The following is a 13,265-nucleotide window of genomic DNA, read 5'->3' as shown; positions in this document are numbered from 1 at the left end:
ATTTGATGTTATGGACCACCAAACTTGAGAAAAATTCCCCAGTCGGCCCCCTACCTTTTGAAGAGAAGAAGGGGGTTACACTCGCTGGCAGTGGAAGTAGCGTTGGCGCCTCTCCCTTTACCTCTGAAACGCTGGCCTCTCGTAGAGTAGAAATTTGCAAATCTGGATGGATCCCGATAGGAGCCTCGCCCTTGTGAAGAGTATTGGGAAGATGAATTGCTGTCTGAGGGAACAGTTTGCTTTGTCAAGTGAGGTGACGGTGTTCATAAACTTGTCCAATTCTTTAGTGAAGGGCTCCCTGAAGAGGCCCCCCATGCCACCTCACCCTTTTCGGAAACTGCTAGGTCCCCCAGTTTTGGGTAAACCTTTATTAGAAAGAGCGGTAGCACTCTGAAGATAACACGCAATTTGTGTTACCCAAAAATATGTCGCGCTGCGCCCAACCAGAGAGCACCTCATGGGAGATGATCGTGCCCGAACTCTTGGCATCCTCGACCATGTCTAAAATCTTAGTCAAGGGGCTGATTGCATCCACCCTCCAGGACCTATCTATCACCTTTTTTATTTATTTTTAATTATTTTTATTTTTATTTCCAACATAAAACACAATAAGCATGTCACATCGAATCGTCCACCACCTTCTACCCTACCACCACCCGCCGCCCACCTCCCCCAGCATAGCGCAAAACATATCAATACATTGATATAGAGGAACCCACCATCCATGTAGGAGATTAGCTGCATCCAAGTCCCTCCCATATGCAATAAGGCTGCCAGAATAACCCTCTCTACCCCCTCAGAGCCCCCCATCCAGCCCATAATATCTATCCCCTTCTTAGGGTCCTTCATAAACTTGGTGAGAAAGGTGGCCATCCTGTGTCCACCTCAGGAGTAAGGGTCACCTTCCCTTCCACGGAGGGACAGGGACGTTCCAACCGAATGTGGCTACGGGCCTCCTTTTTCAGCGGTTTGTGGATGCGTGCCGCTACATAGCGTGCCACTTTGGCAGATGGGGCCCACTCCGACCTGGGGTGAATGATTTCATTAGGGTCTAGCATTTCTGACATCCCATCTGAGTCTGTGTGGTCCGGGATGTTTGGGGGGGGGGGGGGGGGGGGACGACGGAAGGTAACCATGGCCTGGAGGGGCGAGTCTCATCGTCCGTGTCCCCATTAGGATTATCATCATCATCTGGGTCAGGAGACACAGGGTCTGATGGAGGCCCAGAAAGGTCTCGGGAAGGTAAGTGCTGATGGGGCGTGATGCGGAAAGCACTTTTAAGTTGCTCAAAGGCATCCAGATCACCCCCCCCCCCCCATTCCTGCCTGCGGCGTTTAGCCAGAACTGTATCTGGCCCATATGGTTGGGGAGGGTCAGCGGGAGGGGGAGGGGCTGCTGGGCGTGGACTCTGAGGCTAATGTGCGAAACTTGCTAACCAACCTCTGCGACCACTCTATGGATAGAGGCATCCACAACCTCATAGAAATCATCATCCAATGGAAGGAACGCTTAGGGGTCCTATTTCCCCTGAAACTCTCCTGAGACCTCTATGGCAGGGTACAATGCGCAGTGGATAGGCACAACCAGTGTATATGACTATCACTAGCTGAAGAGGCTGCAGTGTCTGGAAAGATATAGAATGCCCTGTACAGGTGTATACATGCTGAGCTGCTATAGAAGGGCTAGGGGGCAGCCAACATACTTTTTGGTCGGCAGCAGGGCCGCACTGCTTTGTGTCTGAACCATGGGACTCCCCGACCCCCTTGCCAGTACCAATTTCTTAGGGAATAATAAGCCTGGGAATTCGTGTCCCCAAATACGGAAAGCCTTAACAGGCATTATGCTACCCAAGGTGTCTTGCAGAGTGAGGCAGGTAACTTTACATGGGGGGGCAAAACTCTTTTTTCAAAGGGCCTCGTGCCCAAGTAAGGGCAGCAAATATTGGGTGTTACCCAGTGCTGGAAGTGGAAAAATAGAAGTGTAGGTACACTGTAGCAGAGTACCTGCTTGTTTCTGAGAAGTGCCGGTACTCTCCAATTAAGTATTACATTTCTCTTAAGGTGCCGGTACTCTCACAATCAAAATAAAAAAGTGCTGGTACTCAGTACCGGCCCATTTAAAGCATTGGTGTTACCTGCTCTCCAAGCGTAGCATGCTGCGGCACACACAATACAGACCCTGGCGTGCAGGACGTCGTGCTGCACAAAAACTGGTTTCTACACCGTTCTACAGACCCCGGAGTCGGGGTGTCACTCTTCGGGCAAGGAATGCGCCAGGTTACCAGCATGCGACCTCAATCCCATTTTTTGACAGGGAATTGAAAGATGCGCATCAGAGCTGTATGCCACACCAACAAGGGCGCCACCTAGTGGGCGGAGAACTGAACTGCGTGGGAGCAGCACCAATAACCAACTGCGAATGGAGCGGTAAGCGTTCCACTGTGAATCTGCAAAAGGCACGGATGCGAACATGTTATAAACCAACACCATAACACAGGGGAAAAATACAGTACATTCACAGCAAATAACAGTACATTGTACAAGGAAACGAAAGGGTGACTTAACTTTGGCTGCAAGAAGCAAAGAAAAAAGAAGGGGAGAGATAGGACTGTTTGGAGGCTGACTGTTCCTGATTGGCTGTTGTTGGACTATGTTGCCTATTGGATAAAGGACCATTTTTTCCCTAGGGTTCATGGGAATAGTAGTTTGATGCATTTTCAGGTCTCACCTATGCAGCGCGCATGCGCTGCATAGGAGGGCCTTTAGCAGTCGATCTGCTAATTTTCAAGCACACACTCATGCTTGTGGCGGCATCCACCTTGCGGTAGCGCGCAGCTGCGCGCCACAAGTGCAGTGCTTGAAAATGAGCAGACTGCTCTCCCAAGCATGCCTGCGCGCCACTCGCGGGCTCACCTCGCCGATTGTCGCGCGCGCTGTTTATAGCGTGTTCGCTTTCACTCTCTCCCTGCTGCTCTGACTGAGACCTCTTCTAACTGCCGGCAGTGCACTACTTTAACTCTCTACGGCTTCCCGTGTTATTCAGTGTTCTGCCACTCTTTACCAAAAACTGGGTGCGTTGTGCTAAAAGACTGTGAACATACACTTGTATTGCTGCACTTTGTTCCAAGCGTGTTGCTGCTGAATTACAAACTGTAATGGCTGTGGTTTGGAATCCACCCAGAGTAAATGTACGAGAGCCTTTGCGCCCTTTTATGTTCTCCCACTCCATCAGTGCCCTGGTCTTCTGACCACTGACAAATGAAATAATGGCGCTGGCTCCATTATGGATTGTGCTTTTAAGTGCTGCATTAAGAACGAGTGGGTGATGCAGGCTTTTCCTCCTTTCATTGATAATGACGGCTTGATGGATTCTGTAGCTGTGCAGAAACCTCACATTGCTCTTGCCTGGTAGCATGCAATGGAAGAACGGCCTCATTGTGTGTCATTTTGATCTACTTGGGGTTTCAAGAGGGACGGACAGGTTCGACATTTTGAGGGCACTGTACCTATTTTTAGGTTAACCTCTTCGGTGCTCATGACGTCTCCCGGCCGTCATGAGTCACGATGGGCGTGTGCGGACGACGGCCGGGAGACGTCATGACCACGCCCGCGATCGGAATGTCAGCACTGCGGGAGCGCTGCGGCGGAATTTGCGCCACAGCGAAGAGGTTAAAGAAGCAGCACAGAGATAGGAAAGGGCCCTGCATGGTAGCTCTCGTCTGACACCGATAACCTGCTCTGGTTATCCCGTGACCTTGGCATCCCAGATTGTGTGCAAGGAGCCGGTCTGTTTTCCTCCCTCCAAGGCTCCCGTGAGGCTGGAACCAGACTGTGAGTATCGGCTGTGCTCTTGCTAGATGAGGAAGCTGGTCACGGAGGTGTGCCGAGGCGCTACGCTCGTACTTAACAAAGTTACGTTTTGAAGAAACCTTTTCAAAGATTGCATGGTAAAATTATTCAAAAGTAGGCCTTGCATGAGAAGTCTGCAAAAAAATAACCTTTAGTGGCAGAATTCTGTAGCACATCGACTTTGCTCACTTTACTTCAGGCAGATTTTTGTACTTGGAGTAAATGCATGCAGTTTTGTTTGAGAGCACATGATTGATCGCAATAACAGACAGTAACCACCTTTTAGTTTTGGAGTTGTTCTATTGGCTGTAAAGCGCTTCAATTCCTCGTCAGTGGTAGTAAGCGCTATATAAATCCTATTACGTTGATAAACTTTGGGACCTTTTCTAAGTTTGCAGTGTGAGACCTTGTAAAAGTTCGTAGGCGAAGTTTAGATGTCAGCCATCCTCCTTACAGCCACTTGCTAGACGGGATGGACCTACAGTCTTTCAGTTTAGCCTATGTTAAAGTTTTTTTAATACTACTAAACATACTTAGCCGAGATAACATAAACCTTTAATTAAAGCCTCCAGCCACCCTTAACCCTCCAAAAGAAAGCCTGCCATCTCTGGTGACGACCACATCTGCTTTCTTAGCCCACGTAGTATGTGAGGGATGCAGTGATGCAGTAGCTTGTTAGCAAGTATGCTGCTGAGATCTGCTCTCTGTACAAGCAGTTGGTGAGTTTAATGGATTGATTTCAAGCAGATGGTATTGGCCTGAGTCCAATCCTGGTGGGGAAAAAGGCTTGGTCGAACACTGAAGCTGTGAAATGTGATTGCACTCATTGGCTGTGATGGGAAGTGAATCATGCTGGGAAGTGGAATCCGAGAGGCTTACGTCGCACATGAAGTTTATACATTGACCAGGCTCTCATTTAAAGGCCTACCTTTTTTTTTGTAACACGTTTTCTTATTTTCTTGGCCATTGTGGCCTTTTTTTAATCTTTCTAATTTGATTACTGAGATTGATGTATGCGCTTCAGGGGGTGGTTTGTGAAGAAGCAATGCGGGGTTGTGGCCCAAATTGCGTTTTGCTGTACCAATTACTTTGTGTTTTAAATAATTTGACCTAGCTTTGATGCCTAAAGACCTACCAGTATCTCTGGATCTGGGGTGTGTAATATGCATTCCAAAAATATTAAATGCTATATGGTCTATGTGATTCATGTCCTTTTTTTTGGATACATTTTGCCTCTTATTTGTATTTTTCTAATAATGTCCACACATGGAACACACACTTCTAACTTAAATTGGCTCTTCACTCCATATGTGCTATTTAGCCATGTGTTCACCACTGAGAATGAAATGCATCCACTGCCTCTCCTTTCACCTTTGAATTGTGGATGCTCATCTCAGAACGGGCCACGTTGCACGAGCCAAATAGAGCCGTGCAGTGTACCTACCTTTTGAGCCCAAAGATTAAAATGATGTGGGGAAAATAATAAATAGTATTTATTATTTGAAGATATTGTAATTATGCAGCTTTCAGGTCACCGGACTAAATTCAGACCTATCTTACTTTAATCAGTCTGAAACCATAAAACGAGTATCCTGATTTTGGCGACGTATGAGCTACTTAACTACAAAACTCTAGCAGCAATCACTGTATAATAAAGTTATTAAAAGGTATTACCTATGTGGGTAGGAGGCTTTAGGTTTAGCAGTTTGCGATTGCTCTGGACAAGCACCTTCATAATTAAATTATAAAACATCTGAATTTTGTTGGCGGAATTTTGTAGCAACAGTGAATTACCTTGACACCGGTCTTTTCCCTCCATTGGTTTCTAATGAATATTCGGTCTGGCAGACTCCCTAAATGAATTCCTCCCATGTGCCAGACTAAATCCAGTATGACAACTTAAGCCAGTTTTGGCTTTTTGTGCTGGGACAAGTAGACTTCCCCTTCCCAGGAGGTTAAAAATAAAAGGAGTAACTAAAGGTCGAGAAACATGTTGGCCTAAGCATTGTTAAATGTCCTGGTTGATGTGATCAGTTGAGTCATAGCCAAGGTTAAAAGTAACAAACAATGGCAAATTCAGAAAGTGAAATCACAACTCCACACAGTAGCATTGCAGAAGCAAGAATGTTGGAATGGTACAGCAGTATTAGCAAGCATACTGATTGCAATCACTGATGGCAATCGCAACACTGTAACATGAACGATTATAATTCACGCATCAACACTGAGACACTTTGAAAGGCACTTTTAATTACACTGTTCGTGAACTAGTGTTTCAAAAACATTAGAAAGCAACCATAACAAAGCTAACACCATGATATTCAACATTGAATTTCCTGGCCACAGTAAAGGGACAGCTTTTTGAAGTTCTAAAAAGGGTTACTGAATGTAAACTGATGTAAGCATACCTCCTTACGATTAGTGATGCGAGTGCCTTAAAATGGGAATATCTTGCTACTTGAGGGCCCTAGGTTCGACCGCTGTAAACAAGTCTGCATTGGGAAAGCCAATAGCCTTCTTTTGTAAAAGCATAGTGCAGACCTATTGGCAATGTTTTTTTTTGTTTTTGCTATTTATGGGAAAAACAGTTCCAAGATGGCTGACCATGTCCACGCATGCATCTTGGAATGTTTTTTTCTTGAACCATAAAACCATTCAACCAGATATCTGGCCATCATGCTTGGGCACATGCATACTAACGGGTAGCCAATTTGCAGTAGTTTCAGAATCATAAAACAAGCATTGGCATAGCTAATAGGTCTCGCCTTTGGGACCTTATAAGTGTTTAGTTATCCATCACAGTATCCTTGGTGCAACAACATCAAGTGTTACATGGCTAAACACTTATAATGTCCCAAAGGCGAGACCAATTGGCTATGCCAATGCTTGTTTGTATGGCTGCTATTCATTAGAGCAAAGGAAGTTGAAGCATAATCCTCGCCTCCGGTCCTGACATAGAATCTCGGACCCACTTCTAACTGCCTTAACTTGCTCCCTCCTACCTCCCCCACAATAAAGTCCCACTCCCATCAATCTACAGAGACACCCTACCTCTTTAGTGATCATTGGTTTGAACTTTTAAACAACCAATGGACCATCTTTTGTAAAGTCTTGCCAAAAAAGGACAAAATCTATTTGCACTTTTTTAGTTGCTTTTGTGCATTACAGAATAGAACAGCTAGTTCTGTCTCAGGAGGTCACCATTGATAGTCATAATCACTGAATAGTCCGGCCCACAATAGCAAAAGCAGACAATCTCCATGCCACTGGACAATACTGTTACCTTTGTTTTTCATCTCCTGTCGACCACTTCGGGAGGAAGCATCTCCAGTTGCACCATACAGCGGTGCAAAATAGGGCAAATACTCAGTTGCTGAAAATTCTGCCAATTGGCTTTACCTTACTGTTCAAGGCACCTTCTTTTGCCATTCCACTGAAAAGTCCTTCCACCACAGCTGCACCGAACAATAAGTCAGTAGCTTACTGGAAAAGAGATGGTGGAACCAGTTTCTTTGTGCCAGAACGGCAAAACAAATAGATCAAACCAAAAAATCAAAATGTCCGCAATCTTCCCAGTACCATCAAGAAACTAGATGTGTCCCAGCAGTCTGCAGGATTCACACTTTTACAATCTGATTGTAAAGTTTATGGAAGCATCACAGATTTCTCCTATTCCTTGTTGGAAAAGACCATTGCTAAAACATGGTCCTTCTGTGTACAGTCTGAACCACAAATCTTTTCAAATGCATGGCATTGAAATCTGATTGAAGGCTGAAAAGATATGTCTGCATATCGAATGATTGGCTTACAGTAATCCCCTTTCAGATGATTCTATTCTATAATGTGGGGCTTAACACCACCCAAAATCTTCCCCATTGTCTGTGCCAGTCATTCAGTATCTGGGGGCCATCCAGACAATCAAAAGAAAAGTGCTTCCTTTGAACAAGATACAGACTTTTATCCAGCCAAAATCTGAAACGCTTAACAAAATATAATATCCAAATGCCAATCATTGTTGCTTGGACCCTTAGTTTGCATATTCGTTTCTAAATGTTCACCTGAAAATGAATCCTTTAGCGAAATGTTTGGAAGACACCTGGAAACAATTCTCAAGAAACTGAGAGGACAAACAGAGCAAACAAGATGAAAAGGTTGATATTCATATCTCTGGAAGGGGAGACCATCTAGTGCTGGCTAAGCAAGAAGCTCAAGATCATAGGAGTCTGACTTCTGTAAGTTAACAACGTCGAAGCAGACGCTCTAAGCAGAGTGTCTCAAAAGAACCACATGTTGATTGTGAATAATGAGGTCCTGCACAAAGACAACTGGAGGTGCAGGTGATGGATCTCTTTACCACTATGCATAGCAGCAAGTGCCAAGACTGTGCATTCAGGTATGACAAACCTATGAAGAAGGGCAGTGCTCTTGATCAGCTGAACATGAAAATGTATCTGCTTCCTAATAACCCTTTCCCTGCACAGATCTAAAGATCTTAGTCTTAATAAAACTGAGGCACTGAGGAATCGGGAACATACTAATAGTGCAAAAGCTGCCTCAGCAATTGTAGTTCCCTGATCTCTTCCAAGTTGTGGAGAGACCAAACAAGAAGTTGTTCAAATTACCAGGCTACTCTGAAACACTTTATGGGTAGCTTTATGGGTAACTGAACTTCGTGCTCCGTTTAGAAAAAAAAATAAAAATACACGGGCCCAGATATTTAAAGCATTCAAATAGGGATTTCCAAATTGCTTTTTTTTTTCTTTTAGTGAAGCGCATTTCTGGAATAGTTATTTGGTATGTGCAAATAGTACATGCATTTTTTTTATTTTTTATCGTTATTTCTTCAGTACGCTATTTAGGTAATCACGTTTTGTGATTCTCTAAACTGTAAATCAGTTCGCAAATAGTGAATGTTGTTTTTGGCATTGACTGATGACATCACCGGGAAGTGTTGCTCAGTTGAAAACTGGAGAGTATTTATGCTGGGGATTGTGATCAGTATCCAACAGCAATGTGCCTGTCTTTTTGCCACCCTTCAAAAATAAAAAAAATAAATGTCTGGATAGGGCACAGAGAAGGAGGCTGAAGCCGTAAAAAGAACTTAAATTTTCTGAAAAAGAACTTGAAATTTGACCGAGGAGTGTGTTGGGTATAATGACAGTGTTTGGCAGATCATCACTTACAGTGCCTGACTCACAAAACTGGCCATCAATGCAGGAGAAATGAGTAGCTCCATTGCAGTGACACAGATATCCTCTGAAGAAATACAAAGGATATGGTTTGATCTCAGATTGAGGTCAAAAGAGAATGTGGCAAGCCGCCTAAGTGAGACAAGAGCAAATGGAAGAGCCCCTACACCCCCCCATCCCTCCACCAGCTGCAATAGTAGTACTCGTGCGAAGTACTCTGGAGTCTGAATCTATTTGTGAATTTAGTGATGCATCTGACATTCCAAGAACCTCTCAAGGTAAGTGTACTATTACATTGCTATCCAAACCTTTTATTAAGGCTTGGGCAAAACACTTATTCCATTAGTCAACCTTTAAAGTTCTTATGTCTCTAAATAGTAAATGTATTCAGTCCATCTGAACATCTAAATTCAGTGTAATGGTAGATTTAACTTTTTTTTTAAAAATGACGTTCAAAAACTTTTGTGCCAACAAATTTAAACATTTGACACCATAGTTAACTAGATATACAAGAATTGTTACTCTATTTTGAAACCTCAATCCCTAATCAAGGAAGTGATGTTTCAGAAGGAGAGGGCCATGATGAATCTCAAATGCAACTTGATATTATTGATATTGACAGCCATGATACTGCTCCCATGCAGCAACTATAAATCCCCGAGTTGCACAGCATACACAGACACTTGAAGGTGGTGTTCAAAGAGACACACAGGGTGTTACGCATGAACCTTTAGTGAGGATTAGACAACTGCAGGGAAGATTTGGAGCTTGCACTCACTGTGTTGTCAACACACAGTCCCAACAAGATCTGGATAATGTGAATAGTGCTGAAAATGTGCAACTCTTCAGTGGATTGAAAGAATCGATGCTGAAGGTTTAGTTCCTGCAACAAAAACTAATACAACTGGTCAATCAAAAAGTGATGACCATGGATGAAAACAATACATCAGGCTTACAAAACGTTGCAGATACTCTTGCTGAAAACAAGATATACATGAATGAGAAACCTGATCATTTGACTGATGCAGTGAAGAGTTTGTTTGGAATTACATCAGGATAACTTTAGTCAAAGGCATACAGAACGCCATAACTCTGCTCATATGGATAGGCTTAAGTCAGTCAATAAATCACCTGGCACATGCCACATCCACATTGTCAAGCCGCGCTGTGGGTTTACAAGTTGAAATGGAGCACTACAGTGGAGATGTCAAAGGCCTCTTTCAAATAACTAATGCTGTGGCAACACAAATTGCAAGGTGCACACAAGTAGGGGTGGCCAAAAGTGATGATCAATCCAGTGTCTGTAGTATTACTGCCACAGATAGTATGAATTTTCGTGGAAGCAGAAGTCGCAGTGGAATTGGTGAAATGTAGCAGCTACAATATCTACTCGAGGCAAACGCAAGCCGTGAAGAATTGTTGCAAAATAAATTGTTTTTTGTACTACACAAATTATATAGCTTTTGTTTTAAATTAGAAACATTATGAAATGTTAATGTTTACTTACCTAGCATACATTACCATACCTGAAAATAAAGGAATATTCTGGTTTACCAACTGCAAAGCATTATTCTGTTTATTACATGTTAAATATTTGACTTTAAAACTTACGTAGGAAAATAATTTTTTATGTTGGCATCTTCTCGCCCTTTTGCTGCTCTTGGCTCATGTGGATGAAGTGCTGGCATCTCTTCATCCTCCTAGTCTGACATCCTTACTTCTTGTTTCTATATTGTGCAGAATTGCACAATTGCTATTTTTAGCAGCAGGTTTCTGGTGAATATAGGAGGGCACTGCCACACTTATGTAGACATCAAAATCGACATTTTAGAAGGGCAAAGGTACGTTCAATTATAACTTTTTCTTCTGTGGCCAGGATTGTATTGACACTTTGTGTAGAAGGGGACAGATCAGGAGTTCTTATTTAGGATGCGTAGGACATAGGCACAGTCTCCTACAACAGCAAGTGACCTATAAACAAACTGTACTCAAATAAAGTGTCATGAATAAGTACAGTTACTTTAACAAAAAAATTCTCAAATGACTAGCCTCAAAATCTCCTCTTTGTAGCCTTGTGTAAATACCAATATGTCCAAAAATGTAAAAATCTTGAGTGTTCTGCAAATCGGATACCACTTCGGTAATCACGTTTTGGCTTCACACACCACTTGTATGTTTAGAGTCCGTATTTTTGCAATTGCAAAATAAATACTCCGTCAGATGGTGGGCAGATAGGCGCATGTATACCATATGTACAGCCAATCACGTGTGGAAAATTGCCTATCCTATAAAATTATATTTGTATATTTTGTATTTCCTGTGCATTACCAGGAAAATAAATGATTATGCGCATTTACAGTGCATCCAGGAATGCACGAAAAGTTTAAGATCGTGCACTCTGTGAAACCTCATCAACTCCAGCTATGACTCCTTGTTAACTACCAGAGGCTAATAGGTGCAAAGGATATAAAACCTGCACATAGGTGGGATTTAATTACTTTGGAGAGTATTACTCTCAAGCTTGGGCTTTAAATCCGCTATGACGTCCAATATTACAACCCTACTTAGCCCGTACTTTGCATGAACTTCTTACTTTGTTTGTTGGAAAAGTTAGTACATTCTGAAACTCATCCCCTTTACAAACTAGCCAGTATACCCATTCTTCCCATCACATATAAATCTACCTTTGTTGAAGCCACACATACATTCTGGGGCTGATTTTATAGTTGCCCATAGTTATCACCTTTCCCAATCTGGTGGTAAATTGCATGTGCAAAATGGGCATTTGCGACTAATCGCAATTTGCAAATTAGTTTAACATAAGGCTAGTGAGTCGCTATTACAGATTTGTTAAACCAGACTCGCTAGTTTGATTTTCAAAAATGATTTGCAAAAAAAATAAATTGACGCTGCTTTCATACATAGGAAAATTATGTTTTTGTGATTCGCATACGCTTTGTACATATGGTCCAATGTCTCTCTTTAAAACCGCGTTCATGAGAAGTCGGAACTTTCTTTTCTTCTGAAAGTGATCTTGAATTTTCTCATTATTCTGACCGTACCTGACCATGCCTTGTTATTCCAATATCAGTCCAGTATCAGTCTTGTGCAGCAGAGAGATAGTTAAACAGTCTCCTTTCTTACAGAACACAGACCAACTTTGAAAGGAGAATAACAGTTGGTGCAGCTTTGATTAATGCCTCTCTCTGACTTTTGCAGAGCAGCAACATTGGAGGTCCATACACTTTTCCCTGGCATTTCTGTCTGGACGTGGGCTTCAGGGCATATATCCATCTCAATCAAGTCTCTTTGCTTAACCAGTGTCATTGATTCATCCAACCTGTAATAGCGTTAACCTGTTTTTTCTCTCCTTCTAAATAGAACTGGTCTTGCTGGTCTATTAAGTCTTCAAACCATTAATGATCCTATGATCGACAAAGCAATATTGCTCACTTTTGATGCGAGTTGTTTATCTTCGGAATCCCAAGAGAAGTCAGAAACAAGGCTGACATAAGGAGGATCTTGCAGTTTTGTTTGAACGAATTGAGATAACTACGTACAGTGCATTACATTGCATTGGGGCTAATGACTGTCTTGAAGTTGCCATCTGCTTTACTGCGCTTTATTGAAGCTGCTGCCTGTTTACTCAATTTTCTTCACTTTCCTTTGTTCTTTAAAAAAGATGTATTCCAGTTTTACAGTATTGAGTCATGATTTAATTTGACATTTTAAAATGGAAAAAATCACTATTCTATCTGATGGGAATATAAAATGATTGCAGGCATGCTCCCAAGATCCTTCACCTGGCCAGGACGATTTAGTGTTGGGGACTGTATTGAAGATTCATGTGGTGGAGTATTCATATTACAAGTAACTGTTTTAATTTGATGTTTTACACTTGGAGTTCATAAAATAAATGGGCTAGCAAGACATTTTCCTCCTATTCACTTCACTTCTGACATGTCGCAGAGCCCTCCCTTGATTTCACCGTAGAAGCAGTGGTGGATGACAAAACATTCCCAAAAGGGTCCGGATCCAACAAGAGGGAAGCCAAAAGCCGAGCAGCACGTCTTGCTCTCTTCAAGCTGCGACAGATGTTGGAATCAGAGGAAGCAAACAGTAAGTGTGACTGATGAAATATAATTTTTCTTAGTATTGTTTGCAAACCTCACATTTTTCTGCTTAACTTCCTTATTCTTCTCCTGAGTGGCATTCCTTGTCCAGTCTT

The 13,265-nt window shown here is 42.7% G+C and overlaps 1 protein-coding gene across 5 annotated transcripts in view; it reads left to right on the top strand.

The window, feature by feature from the left end:
* The window catches only part of LOC146797977 (adenosine deaminase domain-containing protein 2-like), a 427,814-nt gene that overhangs the window by 126,308 nt on the left and 288,241 nt on the right, over nucleotides 1–13,265 (top strand). For 3 of the 5 annotated variants that reach the window (XM_085627831.1, XM_085627830.1, XM_085627829.1), the window contains exon 4: nucleotides 13,007–13,158. In XM_085627831.1, coding sequence (XP_085483957.1) covers nucleotides 13,007–13,158 — 152 coding nt within the window. The remainder of the gene's footprint in view (nucleotides 1–13,006; nucleotides 13,159–13,265) is intronic. The other 2 variants (XM_085627833.1, XM_085627832.1) reach the window with 1 other exon arrangement.

This window comes from Triturus cristatus, chromosome 9 (genome assembly GCF_964204655.1).
Source record: "Triturus cristatus chromosome 9, aTriCri1.1, whole genome shotgun sequence".
Lineage (NCBI taxonomy): Eukaryota > Metazoa > Chordata > Amphibia > Caudata > Salamandridae > Triturus > Triturus cristatus.
This window is presented reverse-complemented; position numbering and strand designations above follow the sequence as displayed.